At 58.5% G+C, this 25,419-nt stretch overlaps 5 protein-coding genes across 5 annotated transcripts; all 5 read left to right on the forward strand.

Annotated features, from left to right (window-relative positions):
- Window positions 1-289: 289 nt before the first annotated feature.
- On the forward strand, window positions 290-2,386 carry LSCM1_00963 (uncharacterized protein; the record flags this gene model as incomplete). The annotated part of the gene is made up of 1 exon (XM_067318589.1): window positions 290-2,386. One exon carries the CDS (start codon window positions 290-292, stop codon window positions 2,384-2,386), a length of 2,097 nt encoding a protein of 698 aa, XP_067174694.1.
- Window positions 2,387-6,382: 3,996 nt separating this feature from the next.
- Window positions 6,383-9,193, forward strand: LSCM1_00964 (uncharacterized protein; the record flags this gene model as incomplete). The annotated part of the gene is made up of 1 exon (XM_067318590.1): window positions 6,383-9,193. One exon carries the CDS (start codon window positions 6,383-6,385, stop codon window positions 9,191-9,193), a length of 2,811 nt encoding a protein of 936 aa, XP_067174695.1.
- Window positions 9,194-11,320: 2,127 nt separating this feature from the next.
- On the forward strand, window positions 11,321-13,426 carry LSCM1_00965 (uncharacterized protein; the record flags this gene model as incomplete). Its single annotated transcript, XM_067318591.1, has 1 exon — window positions 11,321-13,426. One exon carries the CDS (start codon window positions 11,321-11,323, stop codon window positions 13,424-13,426), a length of 2,106 nt encoding a protein of 701 aa, XP_067174696.1.
- Window positions 13,427-18,408: 4,982 nt separating this feature from the next.
- LSCM1_00966 (uncharacterized protein) lies at window positions 18,409-20,715 on the forward strand (the record flags this gene model as incomplete). Its single annotated transcript, XM_067318592.1, has 1 exon — window positions 18,409-20,715. One exon carries the CDS (start codon window positions 18,409-18,411, stop codon window positions 20,713-20,715), a length of 2,307 nt encoding a protein of 768 aa, XP_067174697.1.
- A 3,255-nt stretch (window positions 20,716-23,970) lies between these two features.
- Window positions 23,971-24,588, forward strand: LSCM1_00967 (uncharacterized protein; the record flags this gene model as incomplete). The annotated part of the gene is made up of 1 exon (XM_067318593.1): window positions 23,971-24,588. One exon carries the CDS (start codon window positions 23,971-23,973, stop codon window positions 24,586-24,588), a length of 618 nt encoding a protein of 205 aa, XP_067174698.1.
- Between the last annotated feature and the right edge of the window lie 831 nt (window positions 24,589-25,419).

Raw genomic sequence — 25,419 nt, forward strand, 5'->3', positions numbered from 1 at the left:
CACGAACCTCGCTTTCTCGTCCTCTCATTGCCATTGGCCTTCTCTCTTCTGCTTACGGCCTGTCGTTTCCTCCGTTCCTCCACCTGCATTTTCTTTTTTGCCTTTTCTTTTCGAACTGCTCTGTGCTTCTTTTCTTTCCACCTCTTCAGTGGCAACGGAACACGAACGGGCAGGGAAAAAATACGCGGTCGAAAGCAAGCGAAGCAGCTGCGTCGCCAACACCGATACCTCACACGGAATCTGCGTCACTGAACCGGCAAAGGAGAAGCACGCACACGCGTCACTCACAATGACAACCGCGGGAAACCAGCGTGTTATGGTGGCGGTGCGCGTGCGGCCGATGCTGCGCGAAGGCGCCGTGAATCAGCAGCAGGAAAAGTTCGAGATGCAAGGCGTCTACCGCATTGGCGATACCGGCCTCAAGGTAGAGCTAACGAAGCCTGGTGAGCTGACGAAGAGCAGTCTCTTTTCCTTCGACTACATTTTCGATCAGGAGAGCACGCAGCTCGAGGTTTACGAGGAAGCTGTAGTGGATATGGTCGAAGCCGCGCTTGTTGGCGTGAATGCCACCCTCTTGGCCTACGGACAGACTGGGTCCGGCAAGACGTTTACCGTGTTGGGCGATGTGAAACCGAACCCACTTGAGAACGACCTGCTCACGACGAATAGCGGCATGTTTCTGCGTGTGCTAAGTGACTTGATGGAATACAAGCTCCGCAAGGCCGAGAAGGGCTGGCACGTGGTGGTGGGCTTAAGCTGCATAGAGGTCTACAACGAGAGCATTCGCGACCTGTTTGGTGGCAAGCCTGGTGCGCCACCGCCAGCGCTGAAGGCGGTCATGATTGGTGAGGATGTTCTTCTGCCGTCTCTCATAATCAAAGAGATGACGTCTTTGCAGGCTGTATTCAATGAAATTCAGCTGGCCATCTCGCGCCGCAAGAGCCGTGCGACAGACTCCAACTCACAGTCGAGCCGTAGTCACTGCCTCTTCACCATCGATATCATGCAGCAGGCGAGCTCGGCCGCCGCGCCGTCGCTGACGGTGCTCGATTCGTCGAGGAAGGGCAATGATGCGAAGAAGAGCGGGCCAGCAGACAAGAAGTCACCAACGACGAACTCAAAGAAAGCCGGAAGCCCGGTCACCGCAGATCAGGATGGGAACCTGGCGGAATACGAGATGCCATTCAAGGGCTCCGTCATCCGCCTCCCCGGCCAGAAGGAGCCCATCTACGTCAGCAAAATCATCCTTGCCGATCTCGCTGGCAGCGAGCGCATTGCCCGCAGTGGTGTGACCGGCGATGGCTTTGCAGAAGCCACAGCCATCAACAGCAGCCTGACAGCACTGGGCAATGTTGTGCACAGCCTGCACCAGGGAGGCTTCGTCAGCTATCGTGTCTCAAGCCTGACGCGGCTGCTCAAGCCGGCCTTTTCGCAGCCCTGCTCGCGTGTGCTCCTCTTGGCGCAGTGCTCGCCGACGCAACTGACGTACGATGAGACGATCAGTACGCTGCACTTCTCCAACAAAGTGAAGGACATGAAGGTGACCACGTCGACCGGCGCTGAAGCTGAGAAGCTGCAGTTTGAATTCCTCGAATGCGGGAAGACGTGTGACGCGCTGCTGGCGGACCTGCACATCTTCGCTGCGGAGTCGCAGGCAAAGACTGGCGTCATTCGCCGTAAGATGACGCAGAATGGTGGCATGTACTACGATGCGTCCGCGAGCAAGGGCGGCAAGCCCAACAAGGTGAGCATAAAGGACCGCCGTGCGCAGGTCGAAGCGATGGGTGTGCTGACTGTGGCGCAGCAGGAGCGCGCAGAGACGATTGCCAAAGACGAAAGAGATAAAGCGAATGAAGCGGAAATGCTGCAGAAGGCGGTGAATGAAATGCGTGAAGAGCTTATGAAAGAGTACGAGGGCGGGCTGAAGGAAGTAAAGGAAGGACTTGCAGAGCAGGATGCCATGCGTGCTAACCACGGGATGCAGCAGCTGCTACTCGAGTCTGCCGCCCGTATGAATCTGATACCAGAGGAAGAGGCGGCGGCGTGGGCCTCGTTGATGTCGACATATGCAAGAGAGCACAAGGCGGTCTGCGAGAAGGAATTAGGGGTTAAAAGCAGGTGTCTCGAAGAGCTGTCCCGTAACTTCAACAAGCAGCGTCTTTCTTCCGCATTTCCCGGGACACCCGAGACTATCGAGGATGACCGCAGGTACGCCCTGTCCTCGTGGGGCCACTGCACGGGGAAGCGCTTCTTCTCCAAGTGCTTGGAGCTGCGCGAGTATCAGATGATTCTCCTGAGCGTGGCCCGGGGAAATGCAATGCTGGAGCGGTGGAAAAAGAAGAACGCCGGGCGGCTGAAGAAGTTTGAAGAGGAGAATTTGGTATGAGCACGCGGACGTCCGGCAACGGGAATAGGTTGGGGTGGGGCGAGGTGAGGCGTGTGTGCCTGTGGGGGGGAGGTAGGATGGAGGGAAGGGGTAGGCGTTGTAGGCTCGGCAAGGACTTGGACACACCGCCTGGGCACACAGCTTCAGGACTTCGTTTGCCCTTTCACGTGAGCTTGCATTCGCCCTCCTCCGCTTACCTGCATGGCTTGTCGCTCATAACGGTGGATGAGTGTCGGGAGGCGCCATGCGGCTCGCAAGAGGGCCTCCTCCCCTCCTCCGTCTCTTCTCCTGCTGTGTTTTACCGTCTCTTCGTCTCCGCCGACGCCTCCGCGCGTTGTCTGCCACTCCCGCTCCTTTTCCATCTGTCTGTCTCGCCATCTTGTGTTTTGGTTTCTCCTTCCTACGGAGCTATGCTTTTTTCTTTTATGGCTGTATGTGTGCGTGTTCTCTTCTCTTTCCGTTTCTTTTCTTTCTTCTTTTTTTCCTTTGCTCTCCTTCTCTCTCTGCGCGCTGTTTGGCCCTCTTGTGGGCGCACAGGTGAGCGAGGTCCAGGAAGAAGCAGCAATGAGAGGGGCCAGATGAGGGGGTGGTGGTGGTTGTGGGAGGAGGGGGTGGTGGTGGAGAGCAGGCGAATAGGGAAGAGGAGCTGCACACTCGTACTCCACTGCCCCTGCGCTTTTCTCCGCCTCTTTTGTTGTTGCTGTTGTTTGGCATTTCTTTTTGCCCTCTGTTGTCTTCCTCGTTCCGTCTCTCCCCCCTTCCCCCACTTCTCTTCATCTTCCTATCATTGACTCTTCACGCTACGCTGAAGCAAAGCACGCAGGTCGTTTCTTTTTTTAATTCCCTCTCCGTCCACGTGTGTGTGTGTGTGTGTAGGCGTGTGTTTGTGCGTGTGATCTGTGGCGATTGTCCTCGCTTGCGGCGATTTATCGGAGTCATTCTTACTGTTCTGTGCCAGGGGACAGCTGCACCCCTTTTCGGGAGAGTACGTGGTGGTAGTGGGCGAGTGGGGGGGACCGACTCGACTCGCGCTTGTGAACATGCGTGCGTGCATGTGTGTGTGCGCGTGTGTGTCTTCTTGCTGTGCTTACCTTGCAGCTAGCGTAGGAGGGAATGAAAGAGCTGCTGTGGCGGGGTGTGTGGGGCAGGGGAAGGAGTGGTCGAGAGCAAAGCTCCCCGTATACGCTGACGTATGCAGGCGCATCGGTGTGTGCTGTGTCATAATGTGCGCGGGCTCATCATGGTGTCCCGGCGTCGCCCCCCCCGTTTTGCCATCTCTCTGTGTATCATCTGCTCCTTTTCTACCTTTTGTTTTTCTTTCCCTTAGCGCATATCCTTGGCAACAACTGAGGTAATCTGAAGCAGCTTTCCTTTTCCCTCCTCTTCTCCCTGATGACTTTTCTTTCCTGGAGAGCGAGGCGCACGATCGAAGCTCCCTCATTGCCCCCCCAACAAACACTCGCACCAGGAAGCGCTGAGAACGCCTGCATATGGCATCGGGCGGAGCTTCTTTATGCAGAACCAATGGGAATGGGGAGAGAAAAGTAGGCGGTAGAAAAGAAAGTCTCGCGAGTGACAACCGCTGTGCGCATCAGAAAAGGAAGAGTGATGGCGAACGCAAAAAAGAACAGGAGCGACCGAAATCCACCACAGAGAGGAGTCCTTCACTCCTTTGCGCGACCATCCTCTTTAAAAGAAAAAATTTCCCCTCTCTTTCGCGCTCTGCCCCTTTTCCCTTCCTGCTCATTTTGTTTCTCGCTCGTTTCGATCGCGCTTACGAAGAAAAAGAAAAAAAAAAGCGGCCCGCATGCGCTCTATACAGAACAGTTGGACAGAAGGAAAACAAAGGGAATAGTGCGCGAGGAAAAGAAACAGAGGCGACAGAGGGTGTGGTGGTGGGGTAACGAAGAAGAGATGCCCATCACGGCTCATTCTACGTTTACTTGTCTCTACAGGCTTTATGTTTTTTTTTCTTCTCTGTGCGAGTGTAAGAGATAGAGAGGGTGAGAAAGAGCAAGAGAGAGGGTTGCAGAGTTGCCGGCACGAATAAAAAGCCACGACACAAGGGAGCACGCGTGCACACATAATGAACGGAAAAGGTGATACGCATTCATATGAGAACCAAGCCAAAGCATGCTCTGCAACGCGAACGGATACATCTCACAAGAACAGCAGAGAGAGCGAGAGAGAAGAGCGTCGTGCATTCTGCGAAGTGAATCACTCTTCTTTTTCTCTTTTTTGACCTGTTCGTGTCAGCGTCTCCTTCCTTGACTCGCTCTCGCACCATCGTTTTCCTCTTTTGATGCCGATTTTCGCTCAACGTGCTCGGCTGCCTGATGCCCCGTATCACTACGTTTCCACCGACCATTATCATCGCTCCCCCCACCTCCCCTCCCGTTTTCCCTTCCTCTTGGACAACGCTGTTTCGCTTTCGCACCTCCTTCCTCCCCTTTACATCCATCTCCATCTTTTTTTCTGCCGCGGCAACCCTTCTCTTTCTCGCTTTCCTTCGCGAACACTTTTCGTGCCGCTTTGCTCCACCGTCGTCCCGCGGCACACAATGCTTTTGAGTGCTTCATTTTTTTTTTTGCACGTAGGGCTACCTTGACAACGTTTCCCCTCCCTTCCCCCCCCCCCCACAACCCCTTTCTTCGTTCTGGTTTCTTTTGGTGCTGTAGTGCGCGCCTGCGTGTTGGCTTGCTGGTGCCTCTCGACTCTACATTAGCTGATACGGTGCACATGCAGGTGTGTCTGTCTGTTTATGTTTGGGTGGGATGGGTGTGTGGATGTGTGAGTGGGTCGCTTCAGCGAATGACGTGATGCCGTTTGTGGATGCTGCCCTCTACCAGAGCGCCAGATTGCGTTTTCTGTCTTCCCCCTCACCCCCGATATCTCTGGGAGCGTCCTCACTGATTTCCAACTCCCCTTCCATCCTTCCTCCGGTACTTCCATTCATCTGGCCCTCGTAAAGCCTCCCCCTCCCGCCCCCACGGATGCAGAAGGATGCATTACGAACACGCGTTTTTTTTTATCACGTGCACACACAGAACTCATACGTTCCCCTCCCTCCCTCTTCCTCCCGACGATGCCGTCATTATCGCCGTGATGCCAGACGTCCGCCCAATACGACTGAACCCACCACACACCATTCAAAACGTTGAGCAGGGGAGGTGGAGAGCCTTCGCTGACACGCCTCACCCTTTTCTTCTTTTTTTTTTTCGAGGGAGGGGAGAGGTAAACTCTTCTCGCTTGGCCACTCGGCTGATTCGTTTCTGCGCCTTGATGTAGCGAACGTTTCAGATTCTGGTACTGCTGGAGTCCGCGTAAAAGGAGTCTGGCAAACACAAGACGGAACGCGAGGGGGGCGGGGGGGAGGTGAAGAGAGACTGGGAACGATGCTCTCTGAGTCAGCTGGGACGGTGGATGTCGCTAAAAAAGCGAGAAGTCTTTCCTCCCCCTCCCCGCCCTCCTACGAGGTCTCCGTGAATTCTACCTCTACACGAACCGAGGTCGCCCAGGCGCGTGCAGGAGGAAACAGGAGGCTTTCCATGCCGGACAAACACACCAGAGCTCTCTCGCTCTTCGGTAAGCGGGCAGCGTCATGGCGACGCGCGCCTTGCTTCCCTTGTGTCTAGGTCGCAGCTTGGAGGACGCTTCCTCTCTTCGGCGGCTCCGTTGCCTCATGCGCCTTCCCCCTCTCTTTCCCTCTCTGCGCCGCTGCACTCTTGTGCTGCTTCCGCCCCTTTCCCTTACTCTTTCCGCTTCTGCTCGCCGCTCTGTGGCTGGGCCGACAATGTATTTCGCTTTTATTTTTGAGGGGCTACCCGTGTCCTTTTCGCCCCTCTTTGCCCATGTAGGCGGTGCTTCACTTGTCATGTGGTTTCCCCTTGCAAGAATCCTGACTGCGCCTGCTTTTACCCGTACGGCCTTCCCGCTGTGCATCTTGTGGTAACGCCCAAGTCAGAGCACCGCCCTCGCCTTCTCTCTACAGAGGCCATGCATGCATCTTCGAGGAGATCTCTCGTGCTAGAGACGGCGGAGCTGCTCCGCTCGTCGGTCGTGGCACCTGAGAGCGTGACAGGTGACTTTCCAGGCCTCCCAAAGGGCATTGGCGTCCCCACCGCCACTGCTGCGTACCCATTCGACGTGCTTTCCTCCGATAGCGTCTTGAACAAGCTGACGGTGCTGATCGTGGACCTCGACAGCGTTGTCTGCGAGTGTGTGCGGGTGCTTGAATACTATGCGCAGGCGACGGCGTTCATATGCGTGTCGCCAGGCCAAACGACGTTTTCCAGCATCTCGGCAGGCAGTGTCATGGCCACTGCCTCATCGGCGGAAGCGCCACAGGCTTCCCCAACCCCGCCCCTGCTGCCATCTCTCGCGTCGCTGCTGCGCCTCTTCTTGGAGAAGATGTGCGCCACCATACGCGCAAAGAGGGTGCAAGTAGAGTTGGTTCTTGGGGACTGCGGGGATAGCCTTCGACAGATGAATGAGCTTTGCCTCCCCGACATTCGGGAGAAATGCTGCCATGACGGTCGCCGTCACAGAAGCGCCGACAATCATGTGGAGGCTGCTCCTACGTCCGGACAAGCTTCTTCTCCCTTATCCCCGCTGCCTTCCCCGGCGCTAGTGGAGCTGCCTTCCTCACTGCGCGGCGCTGAGGAGGCGGCGCTGTGGCTGGGGGTGTATCAGGCGGTGGTCTCTTTTATGTGGAGTGACGGCGCCGATGTACTCTCGTTGACTTCGTTGTACGTTACCAACGTCTCGGGGTGGCGCGGCGCCATGTGTCGCTTGAATAACTGGGACAAGAACCGCAAGGCGTTGACGCAGCAGGCGTTTCCTATCCTATGCTCGAGCGATCGCCGGGCCTTCTTTGCCTCCATCAACACGGACGCGTTGCTATCGTTATGGTCTGCCTGGTGCGCCTCCGAGGCAGCGCAGCTCTGCGGCAGATGCGTTTCACTGCCGCCGAGGTACTTCTTCGGCTTTGGCGGCGCCGATGACCTGCCGGCGAGGTGTCGTGATGGCCTAGTAGGCGCCCTTGGCGGTACCCCCAGCAATGGTGTTGGCAGCTCTTCCGATGAAGCGGTGCCTCTGCACTTCCGTCACGGGCCGTCTGTGGCACGATGGCTGGGGCTGCGCTCCTCCGCTTACTTACCCGTATTGTACGCCCTTCTCGCCCAGCTCGACGCTACCGTCGCGATTGCGCGAGAGATGAGCGGGGCGAGCGGCGAGGTCGAGGAGTCGGATGTGCATCCACTCGTGGCCCGTGCTGTGGCCCTCGTGAACGAGTACTGTGGTGTACTGCACGTCGACTTGCTCTCTGCTTGGATGGAAGAGACAGAGGCCCGTGGCGGGGTGATCGGAAAAGAGGGAGCCAAGCGAACAGACACGTGCGGCAGCGCACCGGATCTCGCCTTGGCATTGTGGGCCGCGCAGGCCTCGCTGGATGAGGTTTCCGCTGGGGAAGTGTATCCGTCGTCGTTTCAGGTTGTGCCTGTCTGGGTCGGCGTTTCGTGGAAGAATGCGGGTCCGCCGCTCTTGTGGTGCGCTCTGAGCCGCTTCAGCGACAGCATACCTGCCACAGACCAGCCACCGCACACCTCCTCGCAGCTGCGCACCTACAGCTCAGCTACTGCACCTCCTCACTCGCACTCGAAAGCTCTGCGCTCCTTCCTCTGCCTAGTGCGTTGTCTACTGCAGCCGACAGCACTGGCGTCGCCGACGGCGCAGTCCTTCTTGGCCCTTTCTTTTTTGCCCCTTCGTTGGCGTCTCGCGAGCGCGCTGCATTCCTTGTTCAGTGAGCGCGCCGATGGAGATCCTTGGGAGGGTGCCAGCGACACAATGGGCATCACCACCATCGTATCGTCAGCGCTTTCGCTGAGTGTTCCGCTCACGTACGCTTTAGCTGATCCGCACATAGGTGTTGCGGACGTAGTGGCGGCAGCGGCAGCAGCAAGGAGAGAAATTGACGAAGGTGCTGACGCACCAGCATCTCCGCCGACTGAATGGTTTCACGCTTGCCTAACACGTGCTGCGCTAGATGACGTACGCCAGTACGTGCGGCCAGCGGCTCAGCTCACGGCGGTGGCCATCACTGCACTGTGGCGCGCTCGGGTGTGGACATGCGGGGTCTGCCTCTGCTTTTTTCTCCTGTTCCTGAGCTATCTCGAGCAGGAATCTACCAAGTCAGTGCCTCAGTCATCGTCGTCGCTGCGTATGGTCGGTGAGTCTTCGCTTGACGAGGGAGACAACATCGGCAGCATCGTGGGAAGCGAGAAGGGATCACATGACGAGCAGGCGCTTGGGGTGTGTCAAGGCCAGGTAGAAGCGTGGTGGAACGCGGTGTCGTGCTTCACAGTGCTGCACTCCCTCACTACTTCCATCTCTGAGGTCGCGAAAAACTCGGCTGCGATGGCTGCAGGGAAGGAGGTGCCATGGAACGGCCTCTCGGGTATCTTCACGGGCTGCCTCCCTGACGCGACCTACGGAGCTGCTGACCGACTTGCGTTTGTGTCTTTTCTTCGTGGCCGCGGCTTACTACTCACGCGTGGAGAGGTCCGCGATGAGGCCGTCACACACAGGCCGGATGTCCTGGAGACTGGAACAGAGGCGAAGGAGGGCGAGGGGGCGGTGGCGCCCCCACACGCGACGGAGCATACATCGCCGGCGCTGCCAACCAACGTTCTAATACCTTTGATAAAGCGCCTGCAGTGCCCTTATCTCATGGACGAGGTAATGCTCCTGCATCGTGTCTTGAGTGCGATGGCGGCAGCCGATATGCCGCGGCTAGGAAAAGAGGAATGATGGCCGTCATTGCACACTGTGGCATTTCCGTGGCATAGCCGCCCCTTCCGCGTCATTCCGTTTTCTGATTCACCCGTTCACCGCCCTGTTGCTGCCTTCTCTCCTTCCAGCTCGATCCTCTCCCCCCTCCCCCCACCCGCCCATCAATTTCACACACGTCACCCGGTGCTCTCTCTCGAACGTTGCGCAGTGCCCTTGGCTGAGGTCTCTGCAGACTGCGGCGAAGCGCGGAAAAGTGGAAGAGGGTGGGTAAGGTGAACGGAGGGCAGTGACGAAGTGCACCTGAGGTGAGGAGGGCGGTAGAAAAAGAACAGAGCGCTAACATATCACAGATTACAGAAACTGAAGTGAACGCAAAGCCTGCCGTGGCTCACTTGCGCGCCGGTTTAAGCAGCTGTTGGAACGGCAAACGTTTAGCGCATTGCTTGTGGTTGGCCTCAGCATGGCGCTCTGGAACGCATAGGGACGGAGTTCGTGGTGGAGGGTGGCTTTGACGATGGGGGAGACTTTTGGATTGAGTGGTCGCGTATAGCTCATGAGGAGGGTCCGGGTGAGGAGCTTCTCACGTGCCTCGCTGCCTTTTCCCTGCTCTGCCTGCCCTTACCCTCCGCAAGACTCAGCTCTGCTTCGCCTCCGCCCTCCTTACGGTCGAGAGCACATAAATCAACTCGCCCAATCGTCTTGGGGCAGCAGAGCGCGTTGCGTTCTCTGTGACTGAACCTCACGGCTTCGACCCTCTCCTCCATTTGTTCTCGAGGCCCCTCCATTACTCTTCCCCCGACCTCCACCCCCTCCCTCATTCTCCGCTATCCCCCGCGGCTATTGCCTTCTTTGATGGGCGGCAGTCGCGTTTGTTTTCATGCTCCACAACAACAGAACGTTTCACGAGGGGGAGGGGAAAAAAGCTCAGATGTCTGGCGATTCCGTCTTACCCCTCCTCCTTTCCTCCACTCCTCTCTCCTGCGAGCATATCTTTCAACGCAGACACACGGAGAAGCAGCATGCAACGATTGAGCACCCATGGATACATGAAAAAAAAGTGTATGCATCGATTCGAGCGCCCCTGTGCGTACGCGCTTCTCTTCCAGCAACCCACACAGCTGCGCTTCTGCTGTCATCTGCTGCTGCTTTTCCTTTTCCTTCCCCATCTACTCCTCTCATCCGTCGGTACGCGGAGCTCGTCTCCAACGTGTGCTCTACACTTCGCTTTCTCCTCTCCTCCTCCTCCTCCTCCCTCTCTGCGGAAGACGGCCGAGCAGCCTCCTCTATCGCTGCCAAGGTGGAACCCCCTCCCCCTTCCCCTCTGGTGTGGGAGGCCGAGCCGCTTGCCTACGGTATGCGGAGGCCCAAGCAATGCACTGCTACTAGTGTCGGGGAGGCGGTTCGTTTGTGTGCGTGTGTGGTGGTGGCGGTGGTGGGGTTGGTTGGTTGTGGCAGAGCGACATGCGGCCGTGAGCGCACTGGCTCCGTTTCCATGGCGGGCAGAGGCGCCCGCGCGACTGAAGCGCATCACATCCGGCTCTTGCCGTCCGCGAGTGTGGGGAGCCTGAGCCACCCTGGAGGAGCGCATTGCGTGACGGCTTGCGTAGTACGAGTGGCTGTGGGGCACCGTGCGAAGTGGGCGGGGTAGATTATGGGGCCGAGTCTGTGTTTGGACGACGGCATCGGGAGCGCTCTGACGCATGTCTCCACCTGCTTCGCACCACGCGAGATGTGCGGGTGAGAAGCCGAGCGGAGGAGCGGGGGGGGCGCTGGGCTTGTGTGGTGCGCGGCAGCGACTGGACACGCTGGGAGCAAAAACAGATTTGATGCCCATGATGGTGGCGCTTCCGTGCGCTTTCACCGCACAGAGGCGAGTGAAAGGGGGAGGGACAGTACGGGTGAGGCATGCAACCTTGGTAGTGTGTATCACTCGCGAATGTGTGATGCGATTCCTCTTCTCTCCTCTCTCAGTTGCGCGCTTCACCTCCCATGTTTCGTTGTCTTGGTCAACTCTTCTTGCGCTGGCGCGTGCTAAAAAACAACACTTACACACACACACACACGCAACCGAAAATATGCATCACGGTGTCTTCATGCGTGCATTAGTACCTCCTCTGGACTTCATGGGTTGTGTGGAAACGCAGGATGGCTGCCTTTGGCACTCGCATCGCTGAGTGGTTTCGCCACCACCTCTCCTCCGTTGTGACCTTCCAGAAACAGTTTGTCGATGACGTCTCAGAGAAGGTTAGAGAGCAGAAGGCGCAGTTTGACCGACACACCCGCGAAGCACACGAGCGGGCGGTGCAGCTCCACCTGGATGAGCTGGAAGAAAAGTACCTCTGTTGCGTTTGCGGAAGAGGCGGTGAAGTACGCGAGGATGAAGAGGCGGTGTACGACACGTACTCTGTGATAAACTTACCGTCACGGGCAGTGCTGGAGGCGGCAGTGCGCGAGGAACTTGCGGATGCCGAGCTCTCAGACGAGCGCATGAAGCAGCACCAACGCATGCTTGTCTTCCAGCAGCGTAGCCGCCAATCATCCTCTACAGCGCCAAGGGCAGCATATGACAGCGACAGCAGCAATGATTCCTCCTCTGATGTTTCTGTGGCACCGTCAGGCGGGCGCACCGAGATGGCGCCGAAGAAGTACCGGCGAAGGAAGGCGGCATCTTCGCAGGACAAGCGTGCCGCGTCGTCCTCCCCGTACCACGTGGTGCGCCGTTCGCGGCGTGAGCATGATGAGCCAGATGACCAGCACCACGACTGTGGTGACCGAGGTAAGCGCGCCACTGATGACACTTCCAAGTCGAGTATCCAAGTCCCGCTCTCTGCCAGCAGGCTTCCCGTAAGCTCCTCAGCTACGCGCGGTGGCCCTATGGAGAGCCACACAACGGACCTTGCTGTGATGGACCCCGACATGGTCGGCCCACTCGAGGTGCGAAACACGCTTTACAAGATTCAGCACGCGGTGCTGCACAAGGAAGCCCGCGTGCGCCGCAAGTCGGTGGTTGTGCACAAGGACAAGGGGCTGATGATGATTGAAGAGTCGGAGATCGAGATGTTCTCGCACTTCTTTCAGCGCCCGGTGCATGGGTATCTTTGTATGGCGTGCTACACGTGCGCCCGACGTCGTCTGGACGCTCTCACACAGCAGATTCGTGCCATTCTCTTCAAAGCGGAGCATCCACTGCTATACCGGTTGCCGGATAAAGAGCTGGAGGCATTGGTGGCTGGCGATCAGGTGCCAGCCACCCTCATTCAGAGCATTTTGACGGCTCGGCGGCGGTGGGCTTCGACGACGGAAGAGCAACGGCTAGAGCTACGTCGTGCAGAGGCTGGCGCAGGAGTGGTGCAGGGTCTTTCAGCCGCCGCTCAAGCGGAGGAAGGTACGTGCTGGGAGTCGCGGGAGAAAGACGCAACGCCCATGATGGCAACGTTACCCGAGGAGAGCATCCAAATCCTCCGCGCGGAGGTACAGTGTGGGGCCTGCCAGCGCCGCTCTGCGTGCTTTTTCGAACCGAAGTCGGTTGTGTTTCTCTGCCAGTTCTGCACCGCCCGAGATCGCTTTTACCGCGAGCACACTGTGTGCATCAACGACGAGGCAATCCCCTTGACGCTAGCGCACCTCCTGCAGCATTTGGCACTGTACTACCAGCGCGTGCATCGGCAAAAGGAGCTGCGGCAGGCACCACTGTCGGCCATTCTCCAAGCGCAGACAGACCTCTTCCCACTCACAGAAGTTCTGCGTGAAAAAGAGGGATTGTTCGCGTGTCAGGCCCCGGCTGAGGGCAGAACCGATCTGAACGGCTGCCGCGCGGGCGCCGAAGCGGGGTCAACGCTCGGCGCTGAAGCAGCCACGCTTGGCGCCGGTGTGCTCGTAGCACGACCATGCACTTCGGCGGTCTTGACCCGCCGTGCAGAGGGGTCATCGGCACCGCTCCAGGAACAGCGGGAGCGAGTGGGAAGGACAATGATCAGCTTATTTGACGGGGTCAATTTGGAGAGGTCGGGAGTGGACCTGTTTGGGACTACCGCGTCGGCGTCTTTTGCACCTGGTTACTCGGACTTGTTCCAGCCTGGCTCCGTACTGCCACCCACGCCCACGCAACAAAACGGAGCCTCAGCTGGACAAGCTGCCGAGCGCGTTGCGGCAAATGTGATCGACAGCGGTGAAGCGGCAGCGCTTACACCGCCTCCTGTTACTTCATGGGGGAATGTGGGAAAGCCGCCAGACACAGTGTCGAGATCGTAGTCTGCGGTGCCTGTCACAGACGTATCCGCCGTCGAAAACCGGCATGTGGGCCGTCTGCGGTGAAGCAAACTGGACTCGCTGCTGCACCCTATGCGCTCCTCTGATGGTGATGGGTGCGTGCCTCTATGCCACCTCGCGGAGGTGGCTTGGGATTGCTCGTGCGGCAGGCTGTTTATTGCTGTGCCTAGTGGATGCGCGTTCGCCCTTCAGGCAGCTCATCAACGCCCCGACTTGGCCCTTCCTTCGACCTTCCTAGCTGCGTATTCCTCCTTCGGTGTGCCGAAGGGTGCCGTGCGGGGCGATCATCCTTTGATTCGCTTCCTGGCGTGCGTTAGTGAGTAGGGGCGTGGACGCGGATGAAGAAAGGAAGACTTCCAATTGGCATAGCCGCCTCCCCTCTCGTGTGCGAGGTGTGAGCTCTCTCTCTCTCTCCTTGTCCCGCTCCGTGACGCTCGCATCTCTGGGAATGCTGCCTCAGCCATTTCACTCTCTCCAGCTGCTCTCATAGGTGGCTTAGTGTGCTCGTACGTGGGGGAAGGGGAGGTGTAACGGAACTTAGATGGACTCGCACGCCCGCCCGCCGCGGCACCCCTGGCCCACGGTCAAGGAGCAGGTTTACATGCACACGCTCACACGCACACGCACACGCACATACGCACATGCACTTCACCAGGGATGACCAAGTGTTTTTATGGGTCTGTGCGACCTTGTTGCTATGCGAGATGTACGGGAATCCTTACTGCTTGTCGGTGCGAACACGGGGAGAGCGTAGAGAAGCAGCGGCAAGAGTGAATCTGTGTAGTTGCCGTCTCCTGCCCCTTTGCCCTGGCTGTGATTTTTCCCTGCTGCTCGCTGGTGCTCTTCTCGGTTGCGAACCTACAGAAACGGCCTCGCGTTCGCTTTTCACTTCACACATCCGTGCTGTGCTGCGGTGCCGAGTGCACGTGTCTTGGAGTATGACCGTCTTGCGTGCTGGAGCAGCGTCTCACCTTCTCTCCTCCATCCGCTTATGCTCCACTTCCTCTCTCGCCCTCTCCTCTTCTCCTCTTCCCTGCACACACGCTCCCCCACCACTCCATTTGAAGCCGCACTCTTGCGGTGGTGCCTTCATCGCATCGCCATTACTGTGAGAGCTCCCAGGGGCTTTCTCTCTCGCACACACAGACTTATCGGCTGCCTGTCCGTTTACTTCCGCTCGCCCTACAGAGGAAGGTGTGTGTGTGTGTGTGTCTGTGTGTCTAAGGGCACCTCTCGTGTGGTGTCACGCCTTTTTTTCTTTCGCCCTTTTCGTCGGCAAGTGACTCGCGCGCACGTCTGTTGCAGTCGTGAACAAACACATGAGCACCGCTATGAGCCCTGCAGAGATGCTGCGCTGATCATGAACGGAGGGCCGTTCTCGGCAAGGCATATTCGCCCACTTCTCTCCCGTTTGCGGCGACGAAAAGCCGCACCTCCTTTTGCGTCCCCTTTCTCGTGGCTCGCGTTTCACCAAGGCACGTGGCCTGCCGACAACGCAGTACGTGCTGAGTGGCGTAGCAAAGGGGGGGAATTCCGTTCTCTGCGCTCCGATGGGCGCCCCGCGAGCCAGCGCCGCCGCCTTCTTTTTCTTTTAGCGGTTGCGGTGGAGGCGCCAGTGCAGCGCAGCGAGTTCACCCTTCACAGGGCGGCGAACAGTACTGGAGTCTGGATGACATCAACGTATTGAGGAAGGCAGGCGCCTCTGTGCGCCCCCGGTGGCGTGGCGTACCTCATCACGCTTGAGGAGTCGTTCGCAGCTCCTGCTCAGTGGCTGGAACAGAGGCCCTCACTCTGCAACAGTGGAGTTGCACCGTCTCGCTTGAAGCGTGAGGGCAGCGGCGTAGCCTTGGCGTACACGGGTCAGCCATCTCGTGGCCGACATCTGCACCCGAGGCATCCCCTATCACGCCGGCAGTTCGACCTCCACAGACGCCGTGGAGGATGTCGGGGGAAGTGCTTGCAGTACATGATCAACTTAGTGACGGATAGCAGCGACTTCTTTCCCGCGGAGTAGTTGACCATGGTGAAGACAGGCGTCCTGGGTAGCAGGGCTTAGCTGCCGTGTGCGGAGCTTGGTGTCAAGGGCGCGCAATAGCTCGGCAGCGAGCTATGCTACGGGAGTGGCCACTCCTTCCCACCAGCGGCATGCCAGGGCGCCTCAAAGGTCTTCCTTGTAGAGTCGTCTGGTATGGTTATGCAAGGTGCCTCACCCTCATTTCGAGTGCCAATGGACACCTATGGAACTGTCGTGCTCCTCATCTACACCGACGGGCTGCGCATGCCCCGCGCAGCGATGGAGGCTGTATACGGGCTGCCGTCGGGCGGTGGAGACTGGAGAAGAGAGCACGGGTGACTCGCCGGCGCCTCACTGGCAATGTCTCTGCAAGGAGCCGACAACAGCTGTTGCCATGATACTCGAGCGCCGGCTACTGCTGCGCGTGCACGTCTAACATTGGCAGTACGGCATTCAGCGCTTGAGCAACACCAGCAATCGCTGCCGCGGCCTCCTGAACTTCTTTCTGCGAAGCCCACAGATAGCTTCACGGCTTCTGCCCGATGCTGCGCCTACCTCATGTCGGAAAGGGATCCCTCTCACGGCCGCTGCCGCGTCATGCTCGTTTCTCGTACAGGAGGCCCATGCGCGACGCCACAATTAGCGGCCGCGACGCTCTTCGCCGCCGATGCGGGCTCATTGAAGGCGGCAATGCGGAGACCGGCAGACTTCACCGGCGCCGATGGCGTTAGCTCTTTGTAGTCTTCTCCGCTACAGGAAGCAGAGCATGCGGCGTCTCAGGTATCCCTGCACCCCCTCTGGTGGTTAATCCGCTGTTAAGTATCGTAGCAGCCTTTCGACTGACCCATCATGAACTCGTGCCTCAATAGAGTCGGTGCCTCCTGCCCGCTCTTCCACTGACGTGGAAGCCCCGGGTCCGGAACGACTCGCTACCACTTCCTCGCGGTGCCGAGCGACCTTGGGTTACCCATCATACTCGGTGGCGCCGGCTTTAGCGACGATGTAGGCGCTGTAGCGTCCGTCGTACTGAGCAGCGTGACTGGCACACCTGCGTCAGTGACAGAGACGGGGCTTTTGCGCTGTGGGGAGGGGGAGGGCAAGGATGTTGGCGTAGAGGTGTAGCAGATGTGTCATGCGGACGAGAGCCGGCGAGGCGGGGCAAGTACATGCGCTGCTCTTCTCGGCTACTGTCTCGTGCTTCTTTTACCGCCTTGGATGGGGGCTGGGCTGCAGCTGTGGGGCAGCACCACCCAACGGTGGCAGCACGCCCTCAGTGCTCTCGGGAGTCCTGCTCGACGGGGTGCACATCTCCAATGACGCAGTTGTGGAGCTGCCGCTCATCTCCCTGTCCATCACTGAAAACGATAATCTCATCCAAGCGCCCCACCACCAACTCACCGTAACCCTCGCGCGGGTGATATTTTGAGATGATCTGCACAACCACGAGGGCCGGCATACGAGCCGATGCTCAAAGTACACGGGGAAGCGCGCTGCTGTTGCGCGGCGCACTGCCAATGGTGGCATAGACGCGACGAGAGCAGCCCGCGGACATAAGGGACGCTAGTGTGACGGCCAGCCATTGGGCAACGTAGGCTGAAGCGGGGGGCAGCGCTCGCGCAGTTGTCACGAAGCATGACGCCGATTCAAGTTACATGGAGCGACGTATCATGTTGCGACCTGTAGTGTGTGCGCTGTGCGCAGGATTCTTCTGCCGGGCAGTGGCTTCCCCCCGAAGGATGGCCTGGCGCATCAGGTGGAGGAGTGTCAGTTGACGGCAACACGTGGGGCAGAAACCCCTCCACGCCCATCGATTTTGATACGTGTTACCCCCCCCCCCCCGCAGTTGGTCTTCAGCGCCTCTCTCCTTTCCGGCAGTGCCCTTCTCGCGTACCCGTTGCATTCGCCTATTGTGAGCGCAGCGGCGGTGGCCGGGTGGGGGAAGCGTCACTCCGCAGACGGCCCCCGTGAGACTATTTTGCAGGCATTGCGGGGCCGCGAAGAGGTAATGTTCAGCCCCTCATGTGCAGCTCCACCGCCGACCGGAAAACGGTGATGGGCATGCCGGCGCTGCACGAGACCCGCGTCCAGTTCGAGAAATTACCGCGACGAAGGTGATGTGGATGGGGTGATTGATGGGCCTGGGCTGATGAGACTCCACTGCAACCGTGTCTCGATATTGTGTGTGATGGACGCTGCCCTTTTTCTCTCTTGGTGTTGCACGCTGGCCGCACCATCCGTTGATGCGTCTGTGCATGTGTGTATATGTGTGTCCATCGCTGCTGGTGAATCAAAGGAGGCCCATTAGCTGCACCTGGGCGACTCGCACGAAAAGAAAAAGAAAAACATAGGGTGCTAGACAGGAGCCTATGCTCGTCAGCATCGCTCCCAGAGAAATTCTCCCCTCTCTCTCACATACACACACACCTACAGAGAGAGAACAAAAACGGCAGCAGAAAGCGTTGAACAGTGGGCTCTCCCCCCCTCTCTCTGTACCCCTCCCTCTGCACCTCCTTCTTTCTCTCTCTTCGAGCCGGCGGGTTGTGGGGGTGGGGGTAACGTACAACAGCAACAGCACACACACACACACACAAACGCTCTGCGACCGCGAGCCCCCCAACTCAGAAGGGCATTGTCCATCAAACTTCTGCACTCGAGTGGCTTCTTCGCTTCTCTTTTCTCTGTTATACACGTACAAACATCAAACGCGTGCACATTTCAGTGCGATTTGCCCTCCCTCGCCTGGCCATCTAAGCGTACGTTGCTATACACGCACACACGCGCGTGGGACCCACGAAAAGTCTCTCTACTCGGCGGTAAAGGCGAAGGCACAGAAGACCAGCGCAGCTTCACGGCACTCAAGTTCCGCGGCGTCTCATCTCTTCTTGTGGCTTTTATTATCCGTATTATTATCAGACGCTTTCTTGCTTGCCCGTATTGTAGCTCGATTACGATGTCGCACAGCGAACTGGACATGCAGCATCAGCAGGCGACTGGCGTGAAGAAGCTGCGCTTCGACAACTCCGTCTCTACTGCGATGGGTGGTAACTCCGAGGCATTGCCGGTTGGCGCGGAGAGCAACACCACAAGTGCACGCTCGGCCCTCAAACCCTCCCCCACCAGCACCAATCCTTCGTGCCGTGCCTCCTCCCTGCGGCGCCCGTCCGAGGCACCAAGTACTCACAGTGACGCGCACGTGCAGCTCAACCCGACCGCAGAGGTCATCGAGCATGACGGCAGCATCACTACGGTCAATGCTGAAACCATGGAAGCCGCACGCCCGGTCGAGGCGATGGAGGAGTCTGCTGGCGAGGTGGCGAACTTCCTGGCTGACGTGGGTGCTGGTGTCGCATTGGCTGCCGCTGCGAACCTGAGCATGGGGTCTGCGGGTTTGTCCCTCGGGGCCTCGCTGCGGACCCCTACCGACGTGATAACGACTAGTGCCGCGTCAGCTTCGCAGACCACAAGTGAGGACCCGTGCGAACGCTTTCGCTCCCTCCTGCTGCAGCTATCCAGCCTCACCTTGGAACATCGCCCTAAGGATCCGGAACAGTACATTATCGACTACCTGCACGCACGGCTGCTGTCGAGCACCGCGTCCGCGCGCTCCTTACAAACGGGAGGCACGACAGCAGACGAAGAGGAGGGGGCCACGGCGACCACGGCGGTCGCCGCTGCAGCGGGTACCGCCCTCCCGCAGGAAAACAAGGAAACGAGCTCAACGACGCATTTCGCATCGCTGGGTGATACGGTGGTGGAGCGCCTGACAGGCAATGCGCTACTGAGCGATGTCGGTCGCGCGGTGGTGACGCGCTTGGCGGAGCTGCTCATCACTGCTCAGCCGGACGACCCGGAGGACTTCCTGTGGGCTCGTCTGGAAGCGCGCAGCTTCGGCGAAGACGCCACGCACAACGTAACGTACTCTGCCGACGGCTACCCAGTCGTGCGCCCGGACGACCCGACGCAGGTGAGCCTCCTCAAGGACATTCCGGCGGCGTCCCCAGGATACGTGGTGGTAGCCGCTCTGTTGCCGTTGCTCTTCGCGAAAAAGCCGGTGGATCCTATCAGCTACCTCTTCTACCACATAGGCAGCCGCGCACGCTCCAGCGCTGCCCAGTCGCTGCACTCCTCCTCACGGCACATGCGTGGCGGTGATGAGGAGGACGAGTTTAATGCGGATAGCTGCACCTCTGGAGAGTTCGACGAAGACAGCAACTCCATAGCCGGCGACACCACTGACTTGTGCAGCGGCGGCGGCTCCATGCTGATGGCCCCTTTGCAACGAAAAGGCTCTTTGGGCAGTCTGTTCGACAATACGACTGCGTCTGTCGCGCCGTCGCTGCGCCGTCGCTCGGAGCGGGCCGACAACGCGCGGCAGCGCCTGTCGCAAGGCGCGGCGACACCTCGCAGCGGCAGCACGCGGCGCAGCATGACGGGAGCGACGCGCGCGCCGAGGGACGCAACCGCTATGCAGTCGCTACCGAAAGAGCTGGCAGCCCTTAGCGGAGCTGGATCGTCGTCGAAACGCGTTAGCATTGCCCAGCAGGAGGGAAAGCCGCGTTCTCCGATGCACGTGTCCCATGACAGCAACGCCGGGGCAGCGGTTGACATTGGCAGTAACGCCACGAGGACCCAGCGCGTTTCCTCCTTTTCTGCTGTTTCCAGCACGCTGCACTCCGCCGAGTCCGACGAGCAAGCGCGCGTGATGAACGAATTTGGAATCCTGCGCCTACGCGAGGAGCTTCGTCTGGAACGTCTGCAACACGAAATCCGGACCCTCACGCGCGAGTGCGAGTACCGCAAACAGATGGCACTGCTGAACAAGACAGACCGCATGGCCGATCGTGCTGCAGCCACGGCACAAGAAGCCCTCGAAGAAGCATTAAAGTACCGTGCCTTCCTGTGCGCTCAGATAGATCAACTGGAGGTGGAGCAGCAGCGGCAACTACAAATAATCTCGCAGCAGTTGGCCAATGCTTCGCCCACTCTGTCTGCAGCTGCAGCGCCAAGGATTTCATCACCTATTGCCGGTTACAGACTCGATGCGGAGGCCCAGTTGCGGTACCCGGAGCCGCAAGTGCCGAGTGAGCTTGACATCTTGAAGAAGCAGGTGGAGTTGCTCACGATGGAGCAAGCGCGCGCGCGGAGTATGAGGTATGGCGTCGCGCCTGGCTTTGTGACCGCTGCCCCTCAGACAACCTGGTACCCCAGCCCTGTGACGGGAGTCAGCGGGTCGGCGCGGGCGTCGTACGCTAAGTGAGCATCGCTGCTATCTCCCCCCCCCCTTTGTGCAGGAGCGCAGTCCCGCGAGGAAGTAGAGGGTGCCGACGTTGGGATCGCCTCTGCGACCGCCGGTAGCGTCTCTTCGTAACATGCAGTTTCTCTTTTGGCGCGTACGTTCTTCTCGACTCATCTTTGTGTGAGCCGCCGTCGTTATGACTTGCTGCCCATCTCGCGTTGGTGGCGCTCACAGGTGAGCGGCGGCGACATGCGAAGAGCGAGAGAGGAAGGGCGAGCGAGCGAAGGAGTTGTGGCAACGAGGGAGAAAGGCATCCCTTCTACTCCTGCCCTATTTACCACGAACAGGTCAGCAATAATAGATGCCTACAGCCACAGTGTACCTGTGTCTCTGTCGCACCGTAGCTAGGTCGAGGAACCGGGAGACCCGACGCCGCCGTTTGTCGTGCGCGTTAGTGCAATGTCTAAGGCGCACAGCGGAGGCTTACGGCTCAAGCATGGCGGCTCACAGCACGGCAACATAGCGAATACCGAAAAAAAAAGGTGCAGCAGACGGATGGTCACATTTTCGGAATGGTTGAAACTTTTCCAAGTGAAGCTGGTGCAAGTGGGATGACGGGCCTCCAGTCTCTTCGACACAGCGCCAGCCCTGTCCTGCCCACCGACGCGAGTCGTCTCCTGGTTTGACGACCGCCCGCGGGTACGGCTTCTCGAGACGGGAGAGAGAAAAAAGAAGCAGAGGGACGCCGAAGTCAACTCGAAGAACAAGCAAGCAAACAAACGGCGCCTCATCTCGTATCGGGTCGCCGTCTTGAGTCTGCGACGCCGCTCTTTTTCCGCACTTTTCTTTCGTTTACGTCTTATTCTTCCTCACTCTTTGTTATGGTTGATGGAGACTGTGCTTTATGTTTCCGTTGATGGCCATGCACGCGTCTCCTTCCCCAGCGCGCCGTATTTGTTGGAAGCCGAGGGGGAGGTGATGGTGACGTGATGATGGGGTGCTGATGTTTTACTCTCGCAGGCGCTTCGGTCTGCCGCCGCACGTAGAGGAAAGAAGAAGTCGGATGGACGGGCGCCTGTCCACGCTTATGGGTGGGTGGTGGGGTGCATACACCGCTCTCACTCTCATCTTTGCCTTTCTTATTGTTTGAGCGGAGCACGCAAAAAACATCGCCCACAACAAAGCGTGACTGCTCAAGCATCGGTGTGCCAAGAGGTGAATACGCCGCGAGCTCATGACCGTCACCGCAATGACTCGGCTGGTCGGTGGGGGGAGGGCTACAGCAGACGGTTAGGACACCCAACGTACGGTGGTGCATTTTTCTTTCTGGTGCCCACCTCCCCTCCCCTCACCATGATTTCTGTCCTCCGGCAATCTTCCGTTTCTACGCAACGTCTTTATGCTGCTGCTCTTCCCTACATCGGACGTGGGCCACTTCGCCTTTGCTGCTTCTCCCTCACCCCCATCCTCTTCGTCGCAGCAGACACGCAGCGGCCTTTCTCGTGAGGCAATAGAGAGTTTACCGGGTGCACGTGCTTCTGCCATTGCTAACATGCACGCCATCTTGAAAGCACATCCACGCGTCGCTCGAATGGCGACATCGACAGGGGTCTGCAGCGAGTCAGACACCCGCGTTGGAAGGCGAGAACGCTAGCGATACGAAAGGAATCGACGAGGTGCTTCACAAGGTCACGCCGACACAGGACGCTAGCGCTCGTCGCGGCATTCATCACATGACGAAGGCAACACAGCCTCCCAGCACTGGCCTGATGGGAGGGGGCAAGGCCTTCGCAACGCCAACGCTGGTGAGGAAGAGCTGATGGCAAAGCGGCACGAGGGGCAGAGGTGCGGACGCGGATGTGCGCATAGGCGCCTTGTCTCAATGAGTGAGAGACACACACGCAGAGGAAAAGAAAATGAAAAATACCGTACACTTTTGCCGGCCTCTGAGAGCGCCTCCCTCCCCCCTCTCTTCCACTTTCCTTCCTCAGAGCAGTGATGCTGTAGCGGATACGTCGACTTGACGCCAGGGCGATCATCGACAGTGGGTGTAGCGAGGCATGCGTACGCGAGCAGGGCAACGGGGTGCCGTGGACGTGCGCGGTCGAGGGGAGGGCAAGGGTAGTGGAGCGCGCGCGACCTTTTCCCGCTGAAATCGCACTATAGTGAAACGTGACGGGGCCCCACGTGGGAAACGCGCTCATGTGCCCACAGGACCACTCCACTGATGGGCATCCTCCTTCCCTCCCCCCTCCCAGCGCGGGCTAACGAGCCGCCTCAGCTGTGACTTTCCCCACCCCGCGATCTGGCAGCAGCACACACACCGGCTACACAAGCTGAAAACGGTGCCAACAGAGTTTATCGGACTCCGCAATGCGTCAGCAGTCCTCATGTCAGCAAACGGAATCCATGGGGCGGAGGGTGCTTCGTGCTCCAAGCGTGCGGCGCTGTCCGAATTCGAATAAGCGTGCTGGCGTGCCCTCCATGGAGAACAGCACACACGGCTTCTTACTGCTGCGATGGAGAGAAGCTGCGCAGGCCGCCATGGGTGCAGTCGTTCACCAATCCACTGAGCACATGACGGTAGTGCGAAGGCGTCAACGTGCTAAGAACCGGTGGCGCGAAGCAAGGCGTACGCGAGCCACACTTCCATCTGAAGCGGTGCGCACGTCCTTCTCCATCCTCTCAGCGCCTTTCCTCTTCCAGCCAGAGAGACAACAGCACACCCACAGTCAACGACGAGAAAATACGGAGGGAATAACCCGGCCGTCTCGGAGCATAAACACTTCGGAAGACGTCACTCACGCATCCCTGCAAGGTACTGCAGAGATGCCCTCTGCACGGTTGCGAGGGGTGTCGCTCCATCACCCCGGAGTTTGGATGCGCCTGTATGTATGTATAGGGGGGGGAGTTGACGGCGACAGTGAATGGCAGCGAGGAAAGGAGGACCATCAAGCACGACTCGCTGCGCTAAGACAATCCGACGCACACAGTCACTCCTCCCTCTCAACTGACGATGACCTCCGTCGCCTTTGACGGCCAATTTCGTGGTTTTCATCGTCCCTTTCTCTCTCTCTGTTTCTCCCTCCTGGTCTTCTGTCCTCTACGGCGGACGCTTATGTCTACTTGCCACAACACCCGATCTTGTTGGTCGGCAGCTCGTTGTTTCTGTAGCACCAAGACCACACGCACACACATCCTCTGCGTTGCGTTCGTGCTTGTTTTATTGTCTCATTTAGTGGGCGTTCCTATTCGGCTGGCGTTCTCCGCTGCGTCATGAAGCTCTATGGCTTACTGATTCTGAAGCCCTTCCAGCAGGGTGTCGAGAAGGACCCTATCATCTGCTGTAGCGCCGTCGATGTCAGCTCCTTCGGCTTCTTTCAGCGAAGTTCTGCGCGCGAGTTCATTGTGTTTCTCTCCCGAACAGTGGCGAAGCGGGTCGCCCTTGGCGCCAAGACGCAGATCACAGAAAACGGAAATGTTGTGTATGCGTACGCGACTTTGGACGGCCTCGTCGCCATAGCGGTGAGCGACATCGAGTATAACGCGCGTGTTGCCTTCACGCTCTTGACGGAGCTGGTGCCGCAGTTCCAGCAGACGTTCCGCGGTAAGTACGACTCCGTGGGGGGCAAGGCGGATGAGTTTCTGCACTGGCCTTTCCTTGGTGAGACTCTCGAGAAGTACCAGAAGCCAGAAGAGGTGGACAAGATCCTGCGTATCAAGCGGGACATCGAGGACACAAAAGTCATCATGTACAACGCAATCGATCAGATCATCGAGCGGGGACAGAAAATCGACGACTTGGTGGCGCAGAGCGAGGACCTTGGCATGGCCAGCAAGACATTTTACAGCCAAGCGAAGCAGACAAACGCGGGGTGCTGTGTCCTTATGTGAGGAGGAAAAAGAGGGGACAGGTGATGATCTTGAAACACCGCGACACGAAAGGGCGCCGATGACACACACAGCGCGTTTTCTCTCTGTGCGAAACGGCCGTTGGCATGTGTACGCATGTGAGCATCTCTTTGCTTTCTCTCTCTCTTCGTAGAGGGAATCGAACGTTGCCGCGGCAGCAGTCGCTGCCGCGCGCTGCACACGACTCTGCTGCCTTTTCTTTGGCATGTGCTTTGCTTCAGCTTTTCTTGTCGGCACTTTTTGTGTCAGTCCTCTCTGTGACCTGTTGGTGTGTTCACTGGGCGGAGGAGCGATGTACGTGCGCATCTCTCTCTCTATGTAGGTGTCTGGGTGTTTTGTTGCCTTACGAGTTGTGTTGCTGGATGTCGCGTCTCTTCTGCCCGATACACACGTAGAGAACCCTTAGTGGGCTCTCTGCTCGCCCCTTCGCCCCATTCTATCGACTGCAGGCCGAGGGGGTGGGGGCGGATCGTTTATGGGTAACATTTTCACTGCCAAGTATCGCGCACGCTTTCACCCGCACACACACACAAGCGGCTGATTCTGGAAGAGGGGGTGATGTGCTCTCGTACTCACCCTGTACGCCTGTGTCGACGCCCTTAAGTGCGCTCCGCTGAATGCTGATATAAAGCCTCTGCCGATTGGGACGGGTCACTGCGCTGCAGGGCCACCCGCACGCCTTTTTTCTTCTCCCTCGCGTGGGGTGCAGAACAGGGGTGGGGCACGTGGCTTAGTCATGCAAGGGCGGAGAAAAAGAGGGTGTGAGGTGACATGTATAGCCGTGGAGCGCTTGCCGTGTGTCCATTACGCCCT

This window comes from Leishmania martiniquensis, chromosome 35 (genome assembly GCF_017916325.1).
Source record: "Leishmania martiniquensis isolate LSCM1 chromosome 35, whole genome shotgun sequence".
NCBI classification, from domain to species: domain Eukaryota; phylum Euglenozoa; class Kinetoplastea; order Trypanosomatida; family Trypanosomatidae; genus Leishmania; species Leishmania martiniquensis.